At 38.2% G+C, this 24584-nt stretch overlaps 1 protein-coding gene across 1 annotated transcript; it reads left to right on the top strand.

Moving 5' to 3' along the window:
- Positions 1-2112: 2112 nt before the first annotated feature.
- On the top strand, positions 2113-5478 carry UBQLN2 (ubiquilin 2). The gene has a single exon (XM_036068776.2). It carries the CDS (start codon positions 2413-2415, stop codon positions 4282-4284), a length of 1872 nt encoding a protein of 623 aa, XP_035924669.1. The 5' UTR covers positions 2113-2412; the 3' UTR covers positions 4285-5478.
- Positions 5479-24584: the final 19106 nt, after the last annotated feature.

The raw sequence follows: 24584 nt of genomic DNA, 5'->3' as shown, positions 1-24584 counted from the left end.
GCTCAGGTCATGATCCCAGAGTCCTGGGATCGAGCCCCGCAGCAGCCTGCTTCTCCCCCTCCCTCTGCCTCCTGCTCCCCCTACTTGTGCTCTCTCTCTGTCTAATAAATAAATAAAATCTTTTTTAAAAAAAGTTCAGCATTTTTTCATGTTTCCATTGGCAATCTGTATGTCTTCTTTGGAAAAATGTCTATTCTTTTCTTCTGCCCATTTCTTAACTGGATTATTTGTTTCCTGGGTGTTTTAATTGGATTATTCAAAATGGATTAAAGACCTAAATGTGAGACCTGAAACCATTAAAGTCCTAGAAGAGAACACACAGGCAGTAACTTCATCAACATGCGCCATAGCAACTTCTTTCTAGATAGGTCTCCTGAGGCAAGGGAAACAAAAGTAAAAGCAAGCTATTGGAACTCCATCAAAATAAAAAGCTTCTGCAAAGCAAAGGAAACAATCAACAAAACTAAAAGGCAACCTATGGAATGGGAGAAGATATTTACAAATGATATATCTGATAAAGGATTAGTATCCAAAATATATAAAGAACTTATAAAACTCAACACCAAAAAAACCCCAAATAATCCAATTAATCATACTATATAAATCCATTCCCCAACTGATAGACATCATATAGATGTATATTTTTTCTTATCTTGAGATTTATTAAGGTATTTGCAGCCTAATGACTTTCAAGTGCTGTTAAATGTTGGCTGGATACTGGAGGGAAAATGTATTTTATGTATGGTATAAATCAGACTTAGAAATTTATATAGTAATTTGAAATTATTTGTTCTATTATTCCAGTGCTATGTCTATTTATTTCTTTTTCTTAATCTTAATTAAATTAGGTAAATATCTTAATGTCTGCCACCAAAATTGTGTTCTCATCAATTTCTTCCTTTAGTATCCCCCCAAAATACCTTCTGATTTTTAAAAACTTACAAATGCACTGCATTCTATAAAAGCTATCAGAAAATTTAAAATTTTATTTTAAAAATGAAAGGAATAGGTATTCATAATTTAGGCACTAAGTAATATCCACAATTAATATATCAGTGCATAGTGTTCCAGATTTCTATTTGCACATACACTTAAAGAGAAATTACCTATACAAACTGTTTAAAAATAGTTTTAAAATAAAATATATATTTATTGTATCTTTTGGTACTGAAACATACATCCTTGTATTATTTTTAACTATACAGAAATATACAAAGCTGAAAGTGAAAATACTGTGATTTCCCCATAACTACTATTTATTTCATGCACACCTTTAAAGATACTTTATATCGGATGAATTAACCACTCTTTTTTTACACACAGTACATAGTATTTTACTGTATGATAATATATTTCACCAATGTTGTGTAAACACACTATCTTTAAAAATAATTTTAAGATGCTGCAGTGCATATACATTTTATACATATGTATTTTTGCATCCTTATCTAATTATTTTCATAGGGGGGTGTCTAAAGAAAGCATTTCTAAATAAAGGTGGACATATTTAGAATGATGTGTATTTTCAAATTGCCTTCCTATTATAATAATTTACACTTCGACTGACATGAGAGTGCATTTTCTCAGCTCTCTGATGATGATAAGGTTTATCATTATTTTTCATTTTTACAATATGATAAGGCAGAAGTACAATCTCATTATTTTAATAGAATTTCTTTGATTACTAGTGAGCTTAAGCATCCATTTTGCATGCTCTGGCCCAGTCTGCTCCCCTTCCCCCACTGGGGCTGTTAATCTTTTCCTTTTTGCTTAGTCAGAGTTCTTTTTCATTTTTCGTCTTTTACATGGGGTAAGTTTGATTCAGGCTTTCATCCCTTCTTGCCTAAGCGACTGCATATATATTTTTATATTTAATATAGTCTCCATTGGTCTTTTAATGTCCTTCTCAGAAGCTGGCTCTTTTTCTCTCTCCCTCCCTCCTTCCCTCTCTTTTCTCTTGTCTTCTCTTTTCTCTTTGTTTCTTTCTCTCTCTCTCTCTTTTTTTCCAGTACAGAAGTTTTTAATTTTGAACGAGGCGAATCTATCATTCTGGGCCTGGCGCCGCGTCAGCAGAGGGGGCGGGGAGGCGAGCGCGGAACTGGGGGAGGGGACAGGGCGGGGAGGAGCGGGCATAGCCGTTGCAGGAGTTGCTGGGAGTGCGCGCGGTGCCATCACTCGGCGGCGGAGGAGGCCCAGAGACCTGAACGCAGACGCTTCTCCCGCGGCCTACAGAGCCTTCTCCCCACCGGAGGACCAGGAAACCGCAGTCTTCATCACAGAGGTACCGTGCTCTGCGCTCCCCGCCTGGCCCGGCCCAGCCTGCTGTGGCGGCGCCTCCTTCCTTCCTTCTTCCCTCGCTCTCTCTCTCGCCCGCCCGCGCCTTCCCTGTCTGCCTGCGTCACCGCGGCCGCCATGGCTGAGAACGGCGAGAGTAGCGGCCCCCCGCGCCCCTCCCGCGGCCCTGCTGCGGCCCAGGGCCCTGCCTCTGCCCCGGCCGAGCCCAAAATCATCAAAGTCACTGTGAAGACCCCCAAAGAGAAAGAGGAGTTCGCGGTGCCTGAAAATAGCTCAGTCCAGCAGTTTAAGGAAGCGATTTCGAAACGCTTCAAATCCCAAACCGATCAGCTAGTGTTGATTTTTGCCGGAAAAATCTTAAAAGATCAAGATACCTTGATCCAGCATGGCATCCATGATGGACTGACTGTTCATCTTGTAATTAAAAGCCAGAACCGACCTCAGGGCCAGTCCACACAGCCTAATAATGCCGCGGGAACTAACACTACCTCCGCGTCGACTCCCAGGAGTAACTCCACATCTATTTCCACAAATAGCAACCCGTTTGGGCTGGGGAGCTTGGGAGGACTTGCAGGCCTTAGCAGCCTGGGCTTGAGCTCGACCAACTTCTCTGAGCTCCAGAACCAGATGCAGCAGCAGCTCCTGTCCAGCCCTGAGATGATGATCCAAATCATGGAAAATCCCTTTGTTCAGAGCATGCTTTCAAACCCCGATCTAATGAGGCAGCTCATTATGGCCAATCCACAGATGCAGCAGTTGATTCAGAGAAACCCAGAAATCAGTCACCTGCTCAACAACCCAGATATAATGAGGCAGACCCTCGAAATTGCCAGGAATCCAGCCATGATGCAAGAGATGATGAGAAATCAAGACCTGGCTCTCAGCAATCTTGAAAGCATCCCAGGTGGCTACAATGCTCTACGACGAATGTACACTGACATTCAAGAACCCATGCTGAATGCTGCACAAGAGCAGTTTGGGGGTAATCCATTTGCTTCAGTGGGGAGCAGTTCCACCTCCGGGGAAGGTACACAGCCTTCCCGCACAGAAAATCGAGATCCACTACCCAATCCATGGGCACCACCACCGGCTACCCAGAGTTCTGCAACCACCAGCACAACCACGAGCAGTGGCAGTGGGTCTGGCAGTAGCTCCAGCAGTGCTACCGGGAACACCGTGGCTGCAGCCAACTATGTCGCCAGCATCTTCAGTACCCCAGGAATGCAGAGCTTGCTGCAACAGATAACTGAAAACCCCCAACTGATCCAGAATATGCTATCTGCACCCTACATGAGAAGCATGATGCAGTCGCTGAGCCAGAATCCAGATTTGGCTGCACAGATGATGCTGAATAGCCCGGTGTTTACTGCAAATCCTCAGTTGCAGGAGCAGATGCGTCCGCAGCTCCCAGCTTTCCTGCAGCAGATGCAGAATCCAGACACACTGTCAGCCATGTCAAACCCAAGAGCAATGCAGGCTTTAATGCAGATCCAGCAGGGGCTACAGACATTAGCCACTGAAGCTCCTGGCCTCATTCCAAGCTTCACTCCAGGTGTGGGGGTAGGGGTGCTGGGAACCGCTATAGGCCCTGTAGGCCCAGTCACACCCATAGGCCCCATAGGCCCCATAGTCCCATTTACTCCCATAGGCCCCATTGGGCCCATAGGACCCACTGGCCCTGCGGGCCCTGGCTCCACTGGCTCTGGTGGCCCCCCTGGGCCCACTGTTTCTAGTTCTACACCCAGTGAAACCACTAGCCCAACATCAGAATCTGGACCCAACCAGCAGTTCATTCAGCAAATGGTGCAGGCTCTGGCTGGGGCAAGTCCTCCACAGCTGCCGAATCCAGAAGTCAGATTTCAGCAACAACTGGAACAGCTCAACGCAATGGGGTTCTTAAACCGTGAGGCAAACTTGCAGGCTCTAATAGCAACAGGAGGCGACATCAATGCTGCCATTGAGAGGCTGCTGGGCTCCCAGCCATCGTAATTACATTTCTGTACCTTGAAAAAATGTATCTTATTTTTGATAATGGCTCTTAAATCTTTAAACACACAAAAATCGTGCTTTACTTTCATTTTGATTGTTTTAAATCTGTCTAGTTATAAGTCTAATATGCATTTTAAGGTGGAGTCCATCCCTCTGTCCCTCCCTCCTGTATCTACCCATCCTTCCTCCCTCCCTTCTTCCCCTCCCCTCCCTTCCCTCCTTCCTTCCTTCCTCCTTCCTTCCTTCCTTCCTTCCTTCCTTCCTTCCTTCCTTCCCTGTTTTGAATGGTGGTAATCGTAATCAATGCTGTTTCACTCAAAGGTGTTGCATGCAAACACTTCTCTTTATTCTGCATTTATTGTGATTTTTGGAAACCGGTATCAACCTTCACAGTTGGGTGAATAAGTTTTGTTCTACAGATGTCCAATTTATTTGCATTTTAAACATTAGCCTATGATAGTAATTTAATGTAGAATGAAAATATTAAAAACAAGCAAATTATTTGAAGCTCTAATTTGTGGTACAATATTGCTTATTGTGACTTTGGCATGTATTTTTGCTAGCAAAATGCTGTAAGATTTATACCATTATTTGCTCTTTTTTGCTATGTTTGTACACAGTACAGTAAGCACAATTGGAACTGTACATCTAGAATTATTACAACAGAATCTAAGCAGAATATGTGTAACCAAAATTAGAAAGAATATAAGAAATCTTTCTGGAGCTAGGTATGTCTCACAGTTTTGTAGAATCTTACAGCATCTTTGATAAACTCAGTGAAAATGTTGGCTAGGCAAGTTCAGTTAAAATATAGTAGAAATGTTTATCCTGGTATTTCTAAGTATACATTTAATTGTACAGAAAACTTACAGTGTGACATTGTGTCAACATTTTCAAAATAACTGTATATGACCTTAATTTTTGTGCAGCCTGAAGGATCAGTGTAGTAATGCCAGGAAAGTGCTTTTTACCTAAGACTTCCTTCTCAGCTTTTCCCATAAAGAGACCCTAATAAGCATTTTGATCTGTAATTGGAAATGTAACTTTCACTGAAAAGTGTCATGTGATGTTTGCATTACTTTTACTTGCTATGTATAAAGGAAACTGTATCTTTTGACTCTCAGTTATTTCTCTTGTGCACAGGGAAAAATGCATTAAAAATGACTAAAAAAATAAAAAAAAATTAAAAATGGATACATCTTTTTTTTTTTTTTTTTTTTTGCCTTCTGGCTCTAGGATCATGTTTTTAGCAGAATTGCCCCACCCCAAGAGTATATAAATCTTATCCTGTATTTCTCTAATTTTTATGGTTTTGTTAAAAGAATTCCTTTGCCCTATCTGGAACTTTTCTGATGTATGGGTTTAGGTATTCAAACTTTTTTTTTCCCCCAAAGGGTTAGTCAGTTGTTAGCCAATATTTGTCTCGTTGCCCACCCCCCCTTTGATATGTCATATATATACTTGTGTATATATATATTTACATATATATGTATGTACATATATAAGTGTGTGTATACAGACACAAACACACTTCTGTGTTTAAATGCTCTTTAGTACCATTGAATATTGTAGTCCCAGTCCACCAGCCTATAGTTACTAAGTTAGGAATATGACTTCATACCTGTTTGGGTAAGTCTCCTATTGATTTTTTTATTTTTTTTTTCACAGTTTTCTGATGATTCTGACATGTTTATTTTACCAGAATAACTCTACAGTTAATAGCCCCCCAAAATAAAATTTGATTGGTATTGTCTTAAATTGATGGTAAGAACTATAGAATTGAAATGTTTTCCAGAAACGTGATATGTTGCCTCATTTTTAAAAAGTGTTTTATGTCCTTCAAGAAAGTTTTATGTATTTAAGTCCTATATAATTTATGATCAATATATTCCTAGGACAGACATATAGGAAACAATACTGTGATTGAGAGTTCTTATTCAATGTGTGACCTATATGGTCATTTTTGCTATATAGGGGAAGAATATATTTTCATAAATTAAGTTTAAATTAGCAGTTTACTGAAATTTATTAATTTTGGAGCTATTCAGTTGATCCTTTGATAACGTTATTCCTGGTAAGCAATCATATCAATTATAATAATATGTTCTCCCTTTCAAAATTTATAAAATAGTTTCTGACTGCATGGTTTAATAAACACTTTCAGAACAGTGCTAAATAATAAAAGTAGCAGTGGCATTCTCCACTTCTCATTTTAACCATAGTTAAACATTTAACTGTGATTGCTGCAGCAATTCTAAATTGCATTTTTTAAAAAAAGCATTCCTGTAGGTATGGTCAAATAAGTTTGCAAAATGCTGTATACTATAGCCCCTCTTAGAGAGTCATTCTGCAGTAAATATTGACTAGTATTTTTTTAAAGGAGTATGTTCTTCAGTTTAAAAGAGTAAACCTATTTAACTTTGTCTAATTCAACATTTCCCAAAGAAATACCTTTTTTTCTTTTAAACACACCTAATAATATTTGGCCTATCAGTGTTCCTCAGAACACCAAATTAGGAAATGGTGATTTATTATTTCAGTGCTATATGATGGGTGTTTGAGATAATTACAAAGACAAAGTCTGCCATAATAAATTTAATAATTTTAATGACATGGATGATTTTATAGGGAAATAAATACCAGAACAAGACACTGGCATAGAAAATAGCAATAAATCAATAGCCATAGGAAAAAGATGTTGTCTGAGGCCTGGCTCAGACAGTTTGGCAGGTAAATTTCTTTCAAACAGTTGAGGAATGGAATTCTTTAATTACCCTTGCCAAATGTTTATCTATTTTTTACATTTCATCTTAACCAAAAAGCCGAGAAACGATATATATATTTTTTAATACACTTTGTTTTCTCCCTGAAAAGATCCAGGTCTTTAAACTATTTTTTTCTTTCTAGTTCAATAATTTTTGTTTATAACATTATTTACTCTTTTTTAATTTTAATTGTTATCTCTTACATGTTGTAATACTATTTTACAAGTTCTTTTTATGGGTTCTGTTTGTTTTGGGTTTTCTTCATCTACTATTAATTTACAGTTTATCTATTTATTCAGTATTGAATCAAGAAAGGTATATCCTGGCGTGCTGTCTCTTTCCCTCCAATAAAAGTGGGGCAATTCTTACATGATTTTACTGTTTACTTGGTTGTCGCTCCTTCCCTAAGTTTATACTGGACGGCTAGATGGTGTAAGTGTACATTGCTGGCTCTGTGATCCAGAAGGTTGAGGTAATGGGGTGGGAAGTAGGGCCCGGGGCAATTCTAGCAGAAGTTCACCTCAAGACTGCTTTCTACATTTGCTCCTTTGTCCACTACTTCAGGTACATTGTATCATATATATTCTTACCACTTGTGTGGGGGCAGGGGAGTGGATGCACAGCATTGAAACAAGCTTTGCTGGTTCATTAAAGAGGACTCTTGCATCAGGTCCAGCCCACTATGTTTTTTGAGAAACCATTATCAGAGATTGAGCTTGCCCTTTGAGGGGCTATCCTGCTCCAAATCTACAGTGTCAAAATAGCAACAAATGGAGTAATTCCTGTCAGGGCCTAGCCTAGGGTTTGGGGTTAGGGTATCAGGAGAGCCATTTGGCCTGTGTCTCATGTTCACAAAGGGACTTAAATTTAGAATTTTTACATTATCCTCAAGTGAAGTGATTACTCTAGCCACAGAGCCAGACTGACAATGATGGAAAATGTTCATCATACAGCTTAATTTACTAAATGTAAAAATTTTAAACTATGCAGCAATTTTGATATTCCTAATTTGGTGTTATTTTATTTTAAAAAGATACTAGGGGACTTAGATAAAAGGAAAGTCACTCAGACTTCCCTCAGTTTACTAGAGGCTTTCATCCCAGTCTTTTTCACTGCCTGCCTTTGCCTCTGCCTCCAAGTCATTGCTCTTTTAAACTACATGATATTAGTGGGTTTCTGTCAGGATTTTCTTGATTTGTTAGTATATTATAGAACTTCTATAGGTTGGTGATATTCTTTATTTTTTCCCCATCAGCATCATGTCTTAGAGAAATTCCTTGAGAGTTCTGCTGCCTTCATTATATAGGTTTTGCTCAGTGTTTGTTTCTTTGGAGTCATTTTTGTTGATTTGTGGGAGGAAGGGCAAGAATTTGGGACCTATTCTAATGCTACCATCTTCCCAGAAGTCTGTTAGGAGACTTAGGGGAAAAGCAATTATCTAAAAATAGAAAAGTACGATTTGGCAGACATTAGATAAGCAGCTTCATCAAGATGGTGTACACACTTACCTAGGCTTTAGACACTTTGGTGATAGATAAAAACCTTGGCAAAAGCTACTCTAAACCAACAAACTCAAAAGTGGGTAAGCTACCCTCAAAGAGTTGTTTGTCCCAACATACATGGGCAACATTCATCAAATGGATGTGTATTAAGGCATATAGCTCTAGCTGTATTGAGGTATCTGAGCACAGATTTGGGCTTCCTACAAGTAATTTTCAAAATCCAACTTCATAACTGTGTAGATTAGCACATGTAAGATAATTTCAGAAAAGATTCTATAATTCATTATTAAAAGAATAGTTGATGAATGTGAAAAAAAAAAAGAAAAAAAATGATTAGTTGGCCTTGGTATGCATTTCACAAGATTATCTTACCAGGCTAAATTTCTCAGACTGGGATAGCAATAATAGCTAATCTATTCATGGTAATGTTCAATTTTCATAACCCTATAAGGTAGTACTATTATTTAATCTTCCCCAGTTTACAGATAAGGAAAAAAGCTAAAAGTTTAAGTAATTTTACAGGGTCATAGCACTATTAAATGACAGAGTAAAAATTTGAACCTACTTCTCAGATTGCAGAGTGTGTACTTAACCAGTTCACTATTCTGCTTTCTCCTGAGACTATTAAACTATACTGGTCTATTTATCATAGAGATATTATAATAAATTAAATACTAGCTGGCCTCCTGGGTGTTGTTGAGGAGACACATTAGCTGTTTTTAAATGATTACATCTCTGCTGCTATTCGCTCTGGAGCAGGTTACATAAAAATGCATGTGTGAGAATCAACTCTGACACAGTAACTAGAATTTGGAGTTTTGCCTTCCTGACTTTTGAATTGTGGCTAATATTTGAAACTGTCCTTTAATAATCCTCCGTCCACAGTGGCCTAATACATATGGTATGTCTCCAAATTGGCAATCATATGGGCCACTTGTGCTTCAGCTGCTCTGGAGGATGCCTGTCTTTTATTGAGCTGCCTCCTGAGACCTCAGAAGGCAATAAACATTGTGTACCTCACCACGGCACTTGACAGTTTCTCAAAATGTCCTTGAGAATAAAATGGAGTAACATGAGCTAGATGATAAAGACAGGACAAGTAGATGGATCAGTAATTTGAATTGACTATGTTCAACAATGTGTCAATGTAGACAAAAAGTTTCCAGTTTCAGTTCTATTGACAGTTCCATTGACATTAATTTTCAATGACTATCATGAAAGCATAAAATAGCTTGCTCATACCACTGCAAATAGTATAGAATTAGAAAGCAGAATAAATGCACTGGATGTTAGCAAGATCCCAAAACTCCTTAGTATGCTGAAGAAAAAAGAGCCAAATTTAGCAGGGTTAAATTGAATAGGATCAAATGTGAAGTCTTGTATCAAAAATTCAATTACCAAAGGTAAATGATTATGTGGCTTAAAAATAGCATATGTGCCAAAGACTCAGTGGTTTTAATTTACCATGAGTTCAACATGCACCATCTATGTGAGGTTCTAGTGAACACACACATATATAATGAAATCTTAGGTTCCATTAATAGAGGCATGGTGTCCAGAACAAAGAACTCCTTTGTAATGTTTTATTCTGTATTTGATAGCTTATTTGGGGAGATTTGGGTCATTTCAGAGTGCCACAATTAAGATGGACACAGACAATCTGGAAGGTGATCAAGATGGTGACTCATTTATAGACATACAACCGTTATTGAACAGGTCAAGAATGTTTTAGTCTAAGGACCGGGGTTTGTGGATACTTTCTTCAAATAATTGAAAACCTTGTCAGAAGAAGGGGAACATTTACTTGTGTAGCTCCAAAGGGCAGATCAATTCAAATGTTAAAAGAAGTCAGAATTTTGGCTTACTGTTAGGAACTTTCTACCCATTCATTGAAAATACCCTCTTCTCTGGAGCTGTTTAACTGAAGCCCATTTAACAGAAATGTTCAAGAATGCTTTTATGCATCTGATAGAACTTTGAATAAGAAGGCCTCCAATATTCCTGCCAAAGTTAAGTGTTCCCCCAGTGGATTTTAAAGCTTCTAACTAAAGTTGCAGGGTCTGGGATCAAAATTGTTCCAGAATAACGTTATGTTACAGACTATCCTGCATTTCTTAGTTTAGTAAGCAGTAACTCAGAAGTAAAACACACACCTCTGTTTACATAAAATCTGAGTAAATCTAATATTCATTTTATTTCTGGATGCTATACATGGGGAAAGGACTCAAACTGCAAGATCTTAAATTCAATGTCACAAAGTGCTGACAGCCTGGAAAGAGGAAATAAGGGATGCCTGAGGTCAAAGGACACTGGTTTGAGGGTGAACGTCACAGGAGTACTCTGACCTGATTCTCTTGATAGTATTTTGCTACCCTCTGACATTTAAAGTGGTGGAAGGAAGCTGAAATAGTGGAATATAAGAGGTGATGGCAGAGAACATATATATTCTTTATTCCATATGTAATTCTCTAGTTAGAGTGATCCTTTTGGAGCAGGAAAAGAGAAGTTTGTACTGTGCTTTCCATGATACCTTGGGTTTCATTATGTCAAAAAATTTAACTTAGAATTTTTTTTTTTTAAAGTAAGCTCTAGGCCCAACATGGGGCTTGACCTCATGAACTCACAAGCCTGAGATCAAGAGTCACATCTATACTGAGTCAGCCAGGCACCTGTTAACATAGGATTTTGATTCATTATGCTTTATATTCCTTATAAGTTGCCCATGGATTCCAAAGTGTCTGGAAAAGAGCATCATGGTACTGGGGACAGGATGAAACACATCAATTTCTTTATTTCAAGAATGTGAATTGAATCCTAAATATGTATATAAGTGTGTATGTGTGTGTCTGTGTAACTTTGCTTTTGCCAGATAAATCAAGATCCCCTTCACACACTCTCATACTGACGAACTGCCTTCACACATTCCTCACATAGATGTTTGCCTTTTCCATGGATCTTGACCTGGGTTAACCACATATCATGTGACAGATGCCATGGGGAAATTTTCTTAGCCTTCTTGCTTTACTTACACCCCTGCTTCCATTTCTGGATGTATTCCTATGTTCAGATAGCTTGGGCCACTTTGACTTATTTTTAAATAAACTTTTTATTTTAAACTAATTTTAAAGAAAAATTGCAAAGACAGTAAAGAGTTCCCATATATGTCATACCATGTTTTCCCTATTTTTCATATCTTACATTAATATGGTATATGTTATAATTAATGAAACAGTATTGATAAATTATTAAGTCCATACTTTATTAAGATTTCCTTAGTTTTTACCTAACCTTCTTCTGTTGAAGTATCTCATCCAGGATATCACATTACATAGTCATCATGTTGCCTTAGGTTCCTTTTGGCTGTGTTAGTTTCTCAGACTTTACTTGTTTCTGATAATCTTTATAGATTTGAGGAGTACTGGTCAAGTATTTTGTGGAATGTCCCTCAATTGGGATTTATCTGATATTTTCTCATGATTAAACTGGAGTTACGGATTTGGGGGAGGAAGATTGCAGAGATTAAGTAGCATTTTCATCACATAGTATCAAGCATACATATTATTGGCATGACTAATTACTGTTGATCCTCACCTTGTTCACCTAGCTTGAGGTAGTGTCTATCAGTTTTATCTGTTGTAAAGTTACTCTTTTTCCCTCCTTTCAATACTGTACACTTTGGAAGGAGTTACTGTGTGCAGTCAACACTTATGAGTAGTTATGCTTTACCTCCTTGAGGGTAAAGAATCTACATAATTTATTAGGGATTTTTCTGCACGAGAGATTTGTCTCTCCCCCATTTGTTCATTTACTAATATATTTATATCAGTATAAACTCATGGATATTTATTGTATACTTTGGATCATAATTCAGTACTATATTTAATTTGTTGCTCCAATTGTTTCAGTTTTGACCATTGGGTATTTTCAGGTTGACTCCCAAGGACTTTTTTAAAAAAGTTTTGCACTGGGTGTTATATTCAACTAATGAATCATTGAACATTATTATATCAAAAACTAATGATGTACTATACTTTGGCTAATTGAATTTAAATAAAATAAAAATAAATTAAAAAGAAAAGGTTTTTATTCAATTCCAGTTATTTAACATGTTATGTTAGTTTCAGGTATACAATAGAGTAATTCAGCAGTTCCATGTATCACCCAGTGCTCATCACAAGTGAACTCCTTAATTTCCATCACCTATTTAACCCATTCCCCAACCCACCTCCCTTTTGGTAACCATCAGTTTGTTCTCTATAGTTCAGAATCTGTTTCTTGGTTTACCTCTCTCTCTTTTTCCCCCTTTGCTCCTTTGTTTTGTTCCTTTTTTTTTTTTTCAAGATTTTATATATTTATTTGAGAAAGAGGGAGCACAAGTGGAGGGAGGGAAGGGCAGAGGGAGAGGGAGAAGCAGACTCCCCGCTGAGCAGGGAGTTGACTAGGGGCTTGTTTCTAGGACCCTGGTATCATGACCTGAGACAAAGGCAGACACTTAACCAACTGAACCACCCAGGCACCCCTCGTTTTTGTTTCTTAAATTCCACATATAAGTGAAATCATATGGCATTTGTCTTTCTCTAACAGACTTATTTTACTTAGCATAATACTCTCTAACTCTGTCCATGTCCTAGCAAATGGCAAGATTTGATTCTTTTTTATGACTGAATAATATTGCATTTGTGTGTGTGTGTGTGTGTATACATCTTTATCCATTCATCAGTCAGTGGACACTTGGGCTGTTTCCATAATTTGGCTATTGTAGATGATGCTGCTATAAATATCAGGGTGCATGTATCCTTTTGAATTAATGTTTTTCTATTCTTTGGGTAAATACACACTAGTGCAATTGCTGGACTTTAAAGTAGTTCTATTTTTAACTTTTTGAGGAACCTTGAAACTGTTTCCACAGTGGCTGTACTAGTTTGCAATCCTAGCAACAGTGCAGGAGTGTTCCTTTTTCTCCACATGCTCACCAACCTATGGTTTCTTGTGTTGTTGATTTTAGCCATTCTGACAGGTGCAAGTTTACATCTCATTGTAGTTTTGATTTGCATTTCCCTGATGATAACTGATGATGAGCATCTTTTCATGTGTCTGTTGGCCATCTGTATGTCTTCGGAGAAATACTTGTTCTTGTTTTCTGCCGATTTTTAGTTGGCTTATTAGTTTTTAAGGTATTGAGTTTTGTAAGTTCTTTATATATTTTTGGATAGTAGCCCTTTATTGGATACATCATTTGCAAATATCTTCTCCCATTTTGTAGGTTGCCTTTTAGTATTGTTGAACTGCAGAAGCTTTTTACTTTGTTAAGTCCCAATAGTTTATTTTTGCTTTTGTGTAGAAAAAAGTTGCTATGGCTAATGTCAAAGAAGTTACTGCCTGTGTTCTCTTCTAGGATTTGTATGTTTTCAGGTCTTATCTTTAGGTCTCCATTCCATTTTGAATTTATTGTTTATGGTGTAAGAAAGTGGTCCAGATTCATTCTTCTGCATGTAGCTGACCAATTTTCCCAACACCATTTGTTGAAAAGACAGCATTTTTTCCATTGGATATTTTTTCCAGCTTTGTCAAAGATTAATTGACCATATAGTTGTGGGTTCATTTCTGGGTTTTCTATTCTGTTCCACTGACCTATGTGTCTATTTCTGTGCCAGTACTATAGTGTTTTGATTACTACAGCTTTGTAATATAACTTGAAGTCTGGGATGGTGATGCCTCCAGCTTTGCTTTTCTTTTTCAAGATTGCTTTGGCTATTTGTTGACTCCCAGAAACTTTTGACAATTTCCTTACTTTGTGGCACAAAATGCTTCCAGTCCATTGTATATTTCTTGGCTCTATTTTCCTGGGGACCATGGTTCCACTAACTGGAGAATGGTATTAGAAACCAAGACCTGGGTGCTAGATATGCTTTTTACCCCTGGGACTATATTGCTTCTAGGCTCTTTCAGCTGACAGAGCAAGGAAATATGTGTGTATACTAATCTTTGTATCTATATATCTATAAGTATTTCTTATATATATAATCATCTGTATCTAAATTATGCTAAACATGAGGTCTTCTTGATATCTCCAATTCTAATCCATTACAAAAAGGACCATTAATAATCCATATGTTTCAAAAAAAAAATAATCCATATGTTTCGATAATTCAAGCCTCCTCTCCTTACTTATCTGTAATATCCCACTGTAAGAGTGAAAAACTTGGCTCCCATTACCTGCCATCCATTCACTCAATTGTTCAATTCCAGCATACATGTACAGGAGTATCTGAATTGTTAACCCCTACTGCTGTGGGAAACAACATTATCAACTGAAGTACAGTGCTTATATATGGTTTATTTTGCTTTTAGTCTTAGAGACTCTCTCATTTCCAAAGTTATTTAAGTCAGCACCATTCTCCCCATACCCTTCAGTGAAGATGTTTCATACATTTATAATGTAGTTATATTGTTTTGTCATATTCTACATTCCATCCTGGCATCCCCTAACCTCCTAAATAATTTTTTAAAGTTGCTTACATTAAGATGTACCATTACAATAAAATTTAGAATAGTTTTATAATCCTAAAATATCTTCTGAGCTTCACCTATTCAAACCTCTGAACCCTGGTAACCACTGAACATTTTATCATCACTGTAGTCATATAATTGGAATCATACAGTACATAGCCTTTTCAGAGTGGCTTCTTTCATGTAGCAATTGGCATTTAAGATTTGTTGATGTCATTTTCTGGCTTTTGATACCTCATTTCTTTTAATCACTGAATAACATTTCATTGTATTAGTATACCACAGTTTATCCGTTTACTTAATGAAAAACATACTGGTTGCTTCCAGTTGGCAATTATGAATAAATTTGCTATAAATATTCATGTGTACATATTCTCTTTGATTTGCTCTCCCATTTTCCAAATTCATGTTTACCCTTTAGCCTTAAAAAATAATTATTATAAAAGGAACATATACTTATAAAATAAATTTAAAATGAAAAATATAATGAAGAAAATAAGAAAAATCCTTCATAGCCATAGATAACCAATATAATTTTATTGTTTTACCCAGGTTTATATATTTTTAATATATGCAATATTTAAATTTGATATGCTATAAATACAGTTTGTTTAATCTTTTTTTTTAAGATTTTTTATTTATTTATTTGACAGAGAGAGAGAGGGAGCACAAGCAGGGGGAGTGGCAGGGAGAGGGAGAAGCAGGCTCCCCACAGAGCAGGGGGAGCCCAATGTGGGACTCGATCCCAGGACCCAGGTATCATGACCTGAGACAAAGGCAGTCACTGAGCCAGCCAGGCACCCTGGTTAATCTTTTAAATTTAACTTTTAGTCACTAACATTATTGTTTTGTTCCCAGATTTTCAATTTAACATTTTAAAAGTGCCATATATTTCTTACTTTTTAATCTACTAGTACATTTTGTTTGTTTATTTATTTATATTTAAGTTCAATTAGCCAACATATACTACATCATTGGTTTTTGGTGTAGTGTTCAATGATTCATTAGTTGTGTATAACAACTGGTGCTCATCACATAACGTGCCCTCCTTAATGTCCATCACCCAGATACACCATCCTCCCACCCACCTCCCTTTCAACAACCCTCAGTTTGTCTCCCAGAGTCAAGAGTCTCAAGGTCTGTCTCCCTCTCTGATTTCTTCCCAGTTTTCCCTTCCTTCCCCTATGATCCTCTACACTATTTCTTATATTCCACATATGAGTGAAACTATATCATAATTGCCTTTCTCAGTATTTCATTTAGCTTAATCCCCTACAGTTCCACCCATGTCGATGTAAATGGTAGGTATTCATCCTTTCTGATGGCTGAGTAATATTCCATTTTATATATGAACCACAACTTCTTTATCCATTCAACTGCTAAATGACGACATCTCAGCTCCTTCCTCAGTTTGGCTATTGTGGACATTGCTTCTATGAACATTGGGGTGCATGTGCCCATTCTTTTCACTGTATCTGTATCTTTGGGGTAAACGCCCAGTAGTGCAATTGCTGGCACATAGGGTAGCTCTATTTTTACCTTCTTGAGGAACCTCCATACTGTTTTCCAGAGTGGCTGTATTAGCTTTCATTCCCAACAGTGTAAGAGGGTCCCCTTTCTCCACATCCTCACCAACATTTGTTCTTCCCTGTCTTGTTAATTTTAGTCACTCTAACTGGTGTAAGGTGGTATCTCATTGTGGTTTTGATTTGTATCTTCCTGATGATAAGTTATGTTGAGCACTTTTTCTTGTGTCTGTTGATCATTGTATGTCTTCTTTGGAGAAGTGTCTGTTCACGTCTTCTGCCCATTTCTTGACTAGATTATTTGGGGTTTTTTGTCTGTTGAGTTTCATAAATTCTTTATAAATCTTGGATACTAGCCCTTTATCTGGTATGTCATTTCCAATATATTCTGCCATTCTGTAGGATGCCTTTTAGTTTGGTTGACTGTTTCCCTTGCCATGCAAAAACTTTGTATCTTGATAAAGTCCCAAAAGTTCATTTTTGTTTTTGTTTCCCTTGCCTTCAGAGACATGTCTTGCAAGAATTTGCTGCAACCTAGGTCAAAGAGGTTGCTGCCTATGTTCTCCTCTAGGATATTGATGGATTCCTGTCTCACACTGAGGTCTTTCATCCATTTTGAGTTTATCTTTATGAAAGGTATAAGAGAATGGTCCAGTCTCATTCTTCTGCATGGCTGTCCAATTTTCCCAGCACCATTTATTGAAGAGACTAATTTTTCCATCGGATATTCTTTCTTGCTATGTTGAAGCTTAGATGACCATAGTGTTGAGGGTCCATTTCTGGAGTCTCTATTCTGTTCCATTGGTCTATGTGTTTGTTTTTGTGCTGTACCATACTGTCTTGATGTTTATAGCTTTGTAATAGTTGAAGTCCGGCATTATGACGCTCCCAGATTTGGTTTTCTTTTTCACCATTCCCCTGGCGATTCAGGGTCTTTTCTGGTTCCATACAATTTTAGGATTGTTTGTTCTAGCTCTGTGAAAAATGTCAATGGTATTTTGATAGAGATTGCACTGAAGTGTAGATTCACATGCTCTGGGCAGCATAGACATTTTAACAATTTTTATTCTTCCAATCCATGACCATAGGATATTTTTCCCATCTCTTTATGTCTTCCTCAATTTCTTTCATAAGTGTTCTGTAGATTCTAGAGTACAGATCCTTTACTTCTTTGGTTAGGTTTGTTCCTAGGTATCTTATGGGTTTTGGTGCAATTTTAAATGGGATTGATTCCTTAATTTCTCTTACTTAAGTCACATTGTTAGTGTATAGAAATGCCACTGATTTCTATGCATTGATTTTGTATCCTGCCACGTTGCTGAATTGCTGTATGAGTTCTAGTAATTTGGGGGTGGAGTCTCTTGGGTTTTCCACATAAAGTATCATGGCATCTGAGAAGAGATAGAGTTTGACTTCTTTGTCAATTTGAATGCCTTTCATTTCTTTTTGTTGTCTAACTGCTAAGGCTAGGACTTCTAGTACTATGTTGAACAATAGTGGTGAGAATAGACATCCCTGTCGTGTTTCTGACGTTAAGGGAAAAGCTCTCAACTTTTCCCCATTGAGAATGATATTTGCTGTGGGCTTCTTGGAGATGGCTTTTATGATATTGATGTATGATCCCTCTTTCCCTAGACTTTGAAGATTTTTAATTAGAAAAGGATGCTGTATTTTGTCAAATGCTTCTTCTGCATCAATTGAGAGGATCATATGGTTCTTGTCCTTTCTTTTATTAATGTGATGTATCACGTTGATTGATTTCTGAATATTGAACCATCCTTGCATCCCAGGAATAAATCCCACCTAGTTGTGGTGAATAATCCTTTAATGAACTGTTGGATCCTATTGGCTAGTTTCCTGGTGAGAATTTTGGCATCCACGTTCATCAGGGATATTTGTCTGTAAATCTCCTTTTTGGTGGGATCTTTGTCTGGTTTTGGGTAGTGTAATGACCAGGGTAATGCTGGCTTCATAGAACAAGTGGAAGTTTTCCTTCCATTTCTATTTTTTGAAACAGCTTCAGTGGAATAGGTATTAATTCTTCTTTAAATGTTTGGGAGAATTCCCCTGGGAAACCTTCTGGCCCTAGATTCTTGTTTTTTGGGAGGTGTTTAATTACTGCTTCAATTTCCTTGCTGGTCATCAGTCTATTCAGATTGTCTACTTCCTGTTTCAGTCTTGGTAGTTTATAGGTTTCCAGGAATGCATCCATTTCTTCCAGATTGCCTAATTTGTTGGCATATAGTATCTCATAATATGTTCTAACAATTGTCTGTATTTCCTTGATATTGGTCGTGATCTGTCCCCTTTCATTCATGATTTTATAAATTTGGGTCCTTTCTCTTTTCATTTGATAATTCTGGCCAGAGGTGTTCAGATCTTATTAATTTATTTCAAAGCTTCGAGTTTCGTTGATCTGTTGTACTGTTTTCCTGGTTTATATTTCATTGATTTCTGCTCTGATCTTTATTATTTCTCTTCTCCTCCTTGGTTTAGGCTTTACTTGCTGTTCTATCTCCAGGTCCTTTACGTGTAGCGTTACCTTTTGTATTTGGGATTTTTCTAATTTTTTGAGAGAGACTTGGATAGCTATGTACTTCCCTCTTAAGACCGCCTTTGCTGTATCCCATAGGTTTTGAAACCAATGTGTATTCATTCTTTAGCAGGATGCTCTTTAACTTCCAAGTGTTTGAGTTTCTTCCAATTTTCTTCTTGTGATTGAGTTCCAGTTTCAAAGCATTGTGGTCTGAAAATATACAGGGAAAAATGTCAATCTGTTGGTATCGGTTGAGTCCTGATTTTTGACTTAATATGTGATCTATTCTGGAGAAATTTCCATACGCACTCCAGAAGAATGAGTATTCTGTTGATTTAGGATGGAATGTTCTGTATATATCCGCAAAGTCTATCTGTTCCAGTGTGTCTTTCAAAGCCCTTGTTTCTTTGTTGATCTTCTGCTTAGATGATCTGTCCATTGCTTGAATGGGGTGTTGAAGGACCCTACTATTAATGTATTATTATCAATGTGTTTCTTTACTTGGTTATTAATTGGTTTATATAATTGGCTGCTCCCACATTGGGGACATATATATTTACAATTGTTAGATCTTCTTGTTGGATAGACCCTTTAAGTATGATATAGTGTCCCTCTACCTCTCTTACTACAGTCTTTGGTTTAAAATCTAATTTGTCTGATATGAGGATTGCTACCCCAGCTTTTTTTGAGGTCCATTAGCGTGGTAAATTGTTCTCCAACCATTCACTTCAGTCTGGAGGTGTCTTTAGGTCTAAAATGCGTTTCTTGTAGACAGCATATGGATGGTCTTGCTTTTTTATCCAATCTGATGCCCCGTGTCTTTTGGTTGGAGCATTTAGCCCAATTACATTCATAGTAACTATTATGAATTTAGTGCCATTGTATTACCTGTAAAGACCCTGTTTCTGTAGATTGTCTCTGTTACTTTCTGGTCTATGTTACCCTTGGGCTCTCTCTTCACTTACAGAATCCCCATTAATATTTCTTCCACAGCTGGCTTGGTGCTCACATATTCTTTCAGTTTCTGTCTGTCCTGGAAGCTCTGTATCTCTCCTTCTGTTTTGAATGACAGCCTTGCTGGATAAAGTATTCTTGGCTGCATATACTTCTCATTTAGTATACTGAATATAACTTGCCAGCCCTTTCTGGCTTGCCAGGTTTTTGTGGATAGGTCTGATGTTATTCTGATGTTCCTCCTTCCATACTTAAGGAACCTCCTCTCCCTAGCTGCTCTCAGGATAACTTCTTTTAGTCTAAGATTTGCAAGCTTCACTATTATATGTCGGGGTGTTGATCATTTTTATTGACTTTGGGAGGGGTCCTCTCTGCCTCTTAGACAGGGATGTTTGCTTCCTTCCCCAGATTAGGGAAGTTCTCAGCCATGATTTGTTCGAATATACCTTCTTGTCCTCTCTCTCTATCCACCCCCTCCAGCATCCCAATACTACTGACATTGGTTCATTTCAAGGCATCATTAAATTCTCAAAGCCTTTCTTCATGGGCTATTTTTCTCCCTTTTTCTCAACTTCCTTCCTTTCCATCAGCCTGCCCTCTAGATCACTTTTTCTCTCTTATGCCTTATTCACCCTAGCTGTTAGAACATCCATTTAGACTGCATCTCATTCATAGCATTTTTAAGTTCAGCCTGATTAGATCTCATTTCTGCCCTTAGAAATTGTGTATTGTCATGTATGCTGTTTTCAAGCCTAGCTATTTACTTTATAATTGTTATCCTGAATCCCATCTCTGACCTCTTACTTACATCCATGTTGATTAGCTCTGTAGCAGAGAACATTGCCTCTGGTTCTTTCCTTTGTTGTGAATTCCTCTTTGTAGTCATTCTTCCCAAGGAAGGATGGGTGAGCGAATGAACAGAGTCCAAAATATCAACCATGACCCAAGCAAAATGCACCCAAGAAAAAATCCAAAGTGGTTGGGAAGCCACCACAGAAAAGCAATCAAAGCCAAAATGAAACAAAATAATAAAAAAGAGATGGGAAGAGAGACTATAATCTCGCAGGGTGGACAAAACAGGGTGATCCACTTGTTTCTGATTGAATTTTGGTCTGTGTGTTAAAAGAAACTACATCCCAATAATTTATTTATTATATATATACATAAAATTTAATAGAGTGAAGAAAGGATGAAAATGAAACATATATTCATAAAATGTAGATGTGAAAAAATGAAAGTTGAAAAGTGACTCTAAAAACATAATTTGATAAAGTAAGAATCTAGTTGAAATGGGAAAAAGGTAAAAAAAATAATAAATGGAAAATTTTAGACTGAAGGATAAATGAGTGCTGAGGAAACACCTGGGGCCAATATACTATTTTCCCCTGGCCCTGGAGTTTTAAAATCTTGTGAGATCCATAAGCTTGTCATTCACTTGTTCTTCCAGTCAGTCTTCTGGGGGAGAGGCCTGCCATGCTATTTCTCAGGTGTCTTTGCCTGGGTGGAGTTGCCCACCCTGTCAGGGGAATGGGATCAATGTACACTTCTGGTCGGTGTAGCTTTTTTTCCCTGGAGGCTTTCCATGCCTCTTCAGAGGGTCAGTGCAAAAATGGCTGTGCCCGGATCTCCTGCCCAGGGCCACAAGATCACAGTCACAGTCCCCCATCTTCAATAAACCCTCCAGGTCAAAGAGTCTCCACTTCTGTGTGCCACAAACTCTGCAGACTCCTGTGGTTCTCAACCATTTCAGTCCACCCCGAGCGAGTCCCAGGGACTTGAGATCATGTGACTTCAAGCAGTTGTGGGCTCGAGCACACACCCTGCTCTGGCCATTTTGCCCCTCCCAGGGGATGGTAAACAGCCCACAAATTCCAGTCCTTTTCAGAGTGCTCAGGCAAAGAGCGGTCTCCCGACTGGCCCAGCTCCCAGTTGGCCCAGCTCCTGGTTATGGCAACTGGAGCTGAAAATCCTTCCTGGGCTCGCTGACCATAACCAGTTTCCCCACTCCATTGCTTGGGCACTCTATTGGTTCTGGCACCCCTGTTCTTTCTGTCTCCTGGGATCCTGAGACCACAATGACCCACCTAGAATTCTGCCCTATTCATCCCCTTTGCCCTTTTCAAAAGGGGGTGTCTGTCACTGGAGCAGATTTCCAAGGGTCCTGATTTTTTGCTCCAGTGTTATATCACTTTCCAGTGGCCAGGTTATGGAGGCTCCCTCCCTCCTCCATTTATCTTCTGATATTTCCCTCAAAGATTCAAGGTTCTGCACCTCCCACCTTGCAAAAAGTAGTCATTTTTCTGCTTGTAGAGATCCAGATAAATCTTATATCTCAGGTTGAATTCGTGTGTGTTCAGAATGGTTTGATAGATATCCAGCTAAATTCAAGGTCCCCTACTCTGCCACCATCTTGCACCCTCCTGCTTCCCTCTATCTTTTTCTTCTTTCCAATATGTTTATCTATTTTCTTAAATTACACATATGCGTGAAATCATATGGTATTGGTCTTTCTCTGACTGACTTATTTTGCTTAGCATAAAAACTCTAGGTCCATCCACATCATTGCAAAGGGCAAGATTTCATTCTTTTTCATAGCTGAGTAATATACCATTATATATACAAACACACATACATGTATATAACTACACACACACATATCACATCATCTTTATCCACCATCAGTCAATGAACATTTAGCTCTTTACATAGTTTGCCTATTGTTCATAATACTGGTGCTATAAACATTGGGGAGCATGTGTCCCTTTGAATCTGTGTTTCTGTACCCTTTGGGTAAACTCCTAGTAGTACAATTGCTGGGTCGTAGGGTAGGTCTATTTTTAACTTTTAGAGGAAACTCCATATGTTTTCCAGAATGGCTGAACCAGTTTGCACTCCCACCAACAGTGTAAGAGAATTCCAGTTTCTCTGTAACGTTTTTTTTTTAATTTTATTTTCTAATGTTATGTTAGTCACCATTACTTTTTGATGTAGTGTTCCATGATTCATTGTTTGTGTAGAACACCCAGTACTCCATTCAATATGTGCCCTCCTTAATACCCATCACCAGGCTAACCCATGCCCCCACCCCCCCTCCCTTCTAAAACCCTCAATTTGATTCTCGTAGTCCATAGTCTCTCATGGTTCATCTCCCCCTCCGATTCCCCCCCCCTTCATTTTTCCCTTCCTACTATCTTCTATTTTTTTTTTAACATATAATGTATTATTTGTTTTAGAGGTACAGGTCTGTGATTCATCAGTCTTACACAATACACACCGCTCAACATAACACATGCCCTCCCCAATGTCTATCACCCAGCCAGCCCATCCCTCCCACTGCCCTCCACTCCAGGAACCCTCAGTTTGTTTCCTGAGATTAACAGTTCCTCATGTCAGTGAGATCATATGATACTTGTCTATCTGAGTGACTTATTTCGCTTAGCATAATAACCTCTAGTTCCATCCACATCGTTACAAATGGCAAGATTTCGTTGGGTTTTTTTTTTTTGATGGCTGCATAATATTCCATTGTATATATATACCACCTCTTCTTTATCCATTCATCTGTTGATGGCCATCTTGGCTCTTTCCATAGTTTGGCTATTGTGGACATTGCTGCTATAAACATTGGGGTGCACGTACCCCTTCAGATCACTACATTTGTATCTTTGGGGTAAATACCTAGTAGTGCAATTGCTGGGTCGTAGGATAGCTCTATTTGCAACTTTATGAGGAACCTCCATACTCTTTTCCAGAGTGGCTGCACCAGCTTCCATTCCCATCAACAGTGTAGGAGGGTTCCCCTTTCTCCACATCCTCGCCAAAATCTGTCGTTTCCTGAATTGTTAATTTTAGCCATTCTGACTGGTGTGAGGTGGTATCTTATTGAGGTTTTGATTTGGATTTCCCTGGGGCCGAGTGATGTTGAACACTTTTTCATGTGTCTGTTGGCCATTTGTCTGTCTTTGCAGAAATGTCTGTTCATGTCTTCTGCCCATTTTTTGATTGGATCATTTGTTCTTTGGGTGTTGAGTTTGATAAGTTCTTTATAGATTTTGGAAGCTAGCCCTTTATCTGATATGTCATTTGCAAATATCTTCTCCCATTCTGTTGGTTGTCTTTTGGTTTTGTTGACTGTTTCCTTTGCTGTGCAAAAGCTTTTTGTCTTGATGAAGTCCCAATAGTTCATTTTGGCCCTTGCTTCCCTTGCCTTTGGCGATGTTTCTAGGTAGAAGTTGCTGCAGCTGAGGTCGAAGAGGTTGCTGCCTGTGTTCTCCTTTAGGATTTTGATCGACTCTTGTCTCACATTGAGGTCTTTCAACCATTTGGAGTCTATTTTTGTGTGTGGTGTAAGGAAATGGTCCAGTTTCATTCTTCTGCATGTGGCTGTCCAATTCTCCCAACACCATTTGTTGAAGAGACTGTCTTTTTTCCACTGGACATTCTTTCCTGCTTTGTCGAAGATTAGTTGACCACAGAGTTGAGGGTCCATTTCTGGGCTCTCTATTCT

The sequence above is a fragment of the Halichoerus grypus genome, chromosome X (assembly GCF_964656455.1).
Source record: "Halichoerus grypus chromosome X, mHalGry1.hap1.1, whole genome shotgun sequence".
NCBI lineage: Eukaryota > Metazoa > Chordata > Mammalia > Carnivora > Phocidae > Halichoerus > Halichoerus grypus.
Note: the sequence above shows the minus strand (reverse complement) of the source record. Positions and strands in the feature narration are given on the sequence as shown.

What these genes read in the sequence shown, in the direction of transcription:
- UBQLN2 (XM_036068776.2), top strand. Translation starts at nt 2,413, where the DNA reads ATGGCTGAGAACGGCGAGAGTAGCGGCCCCCCGCGCCCCTCCCGCGGC.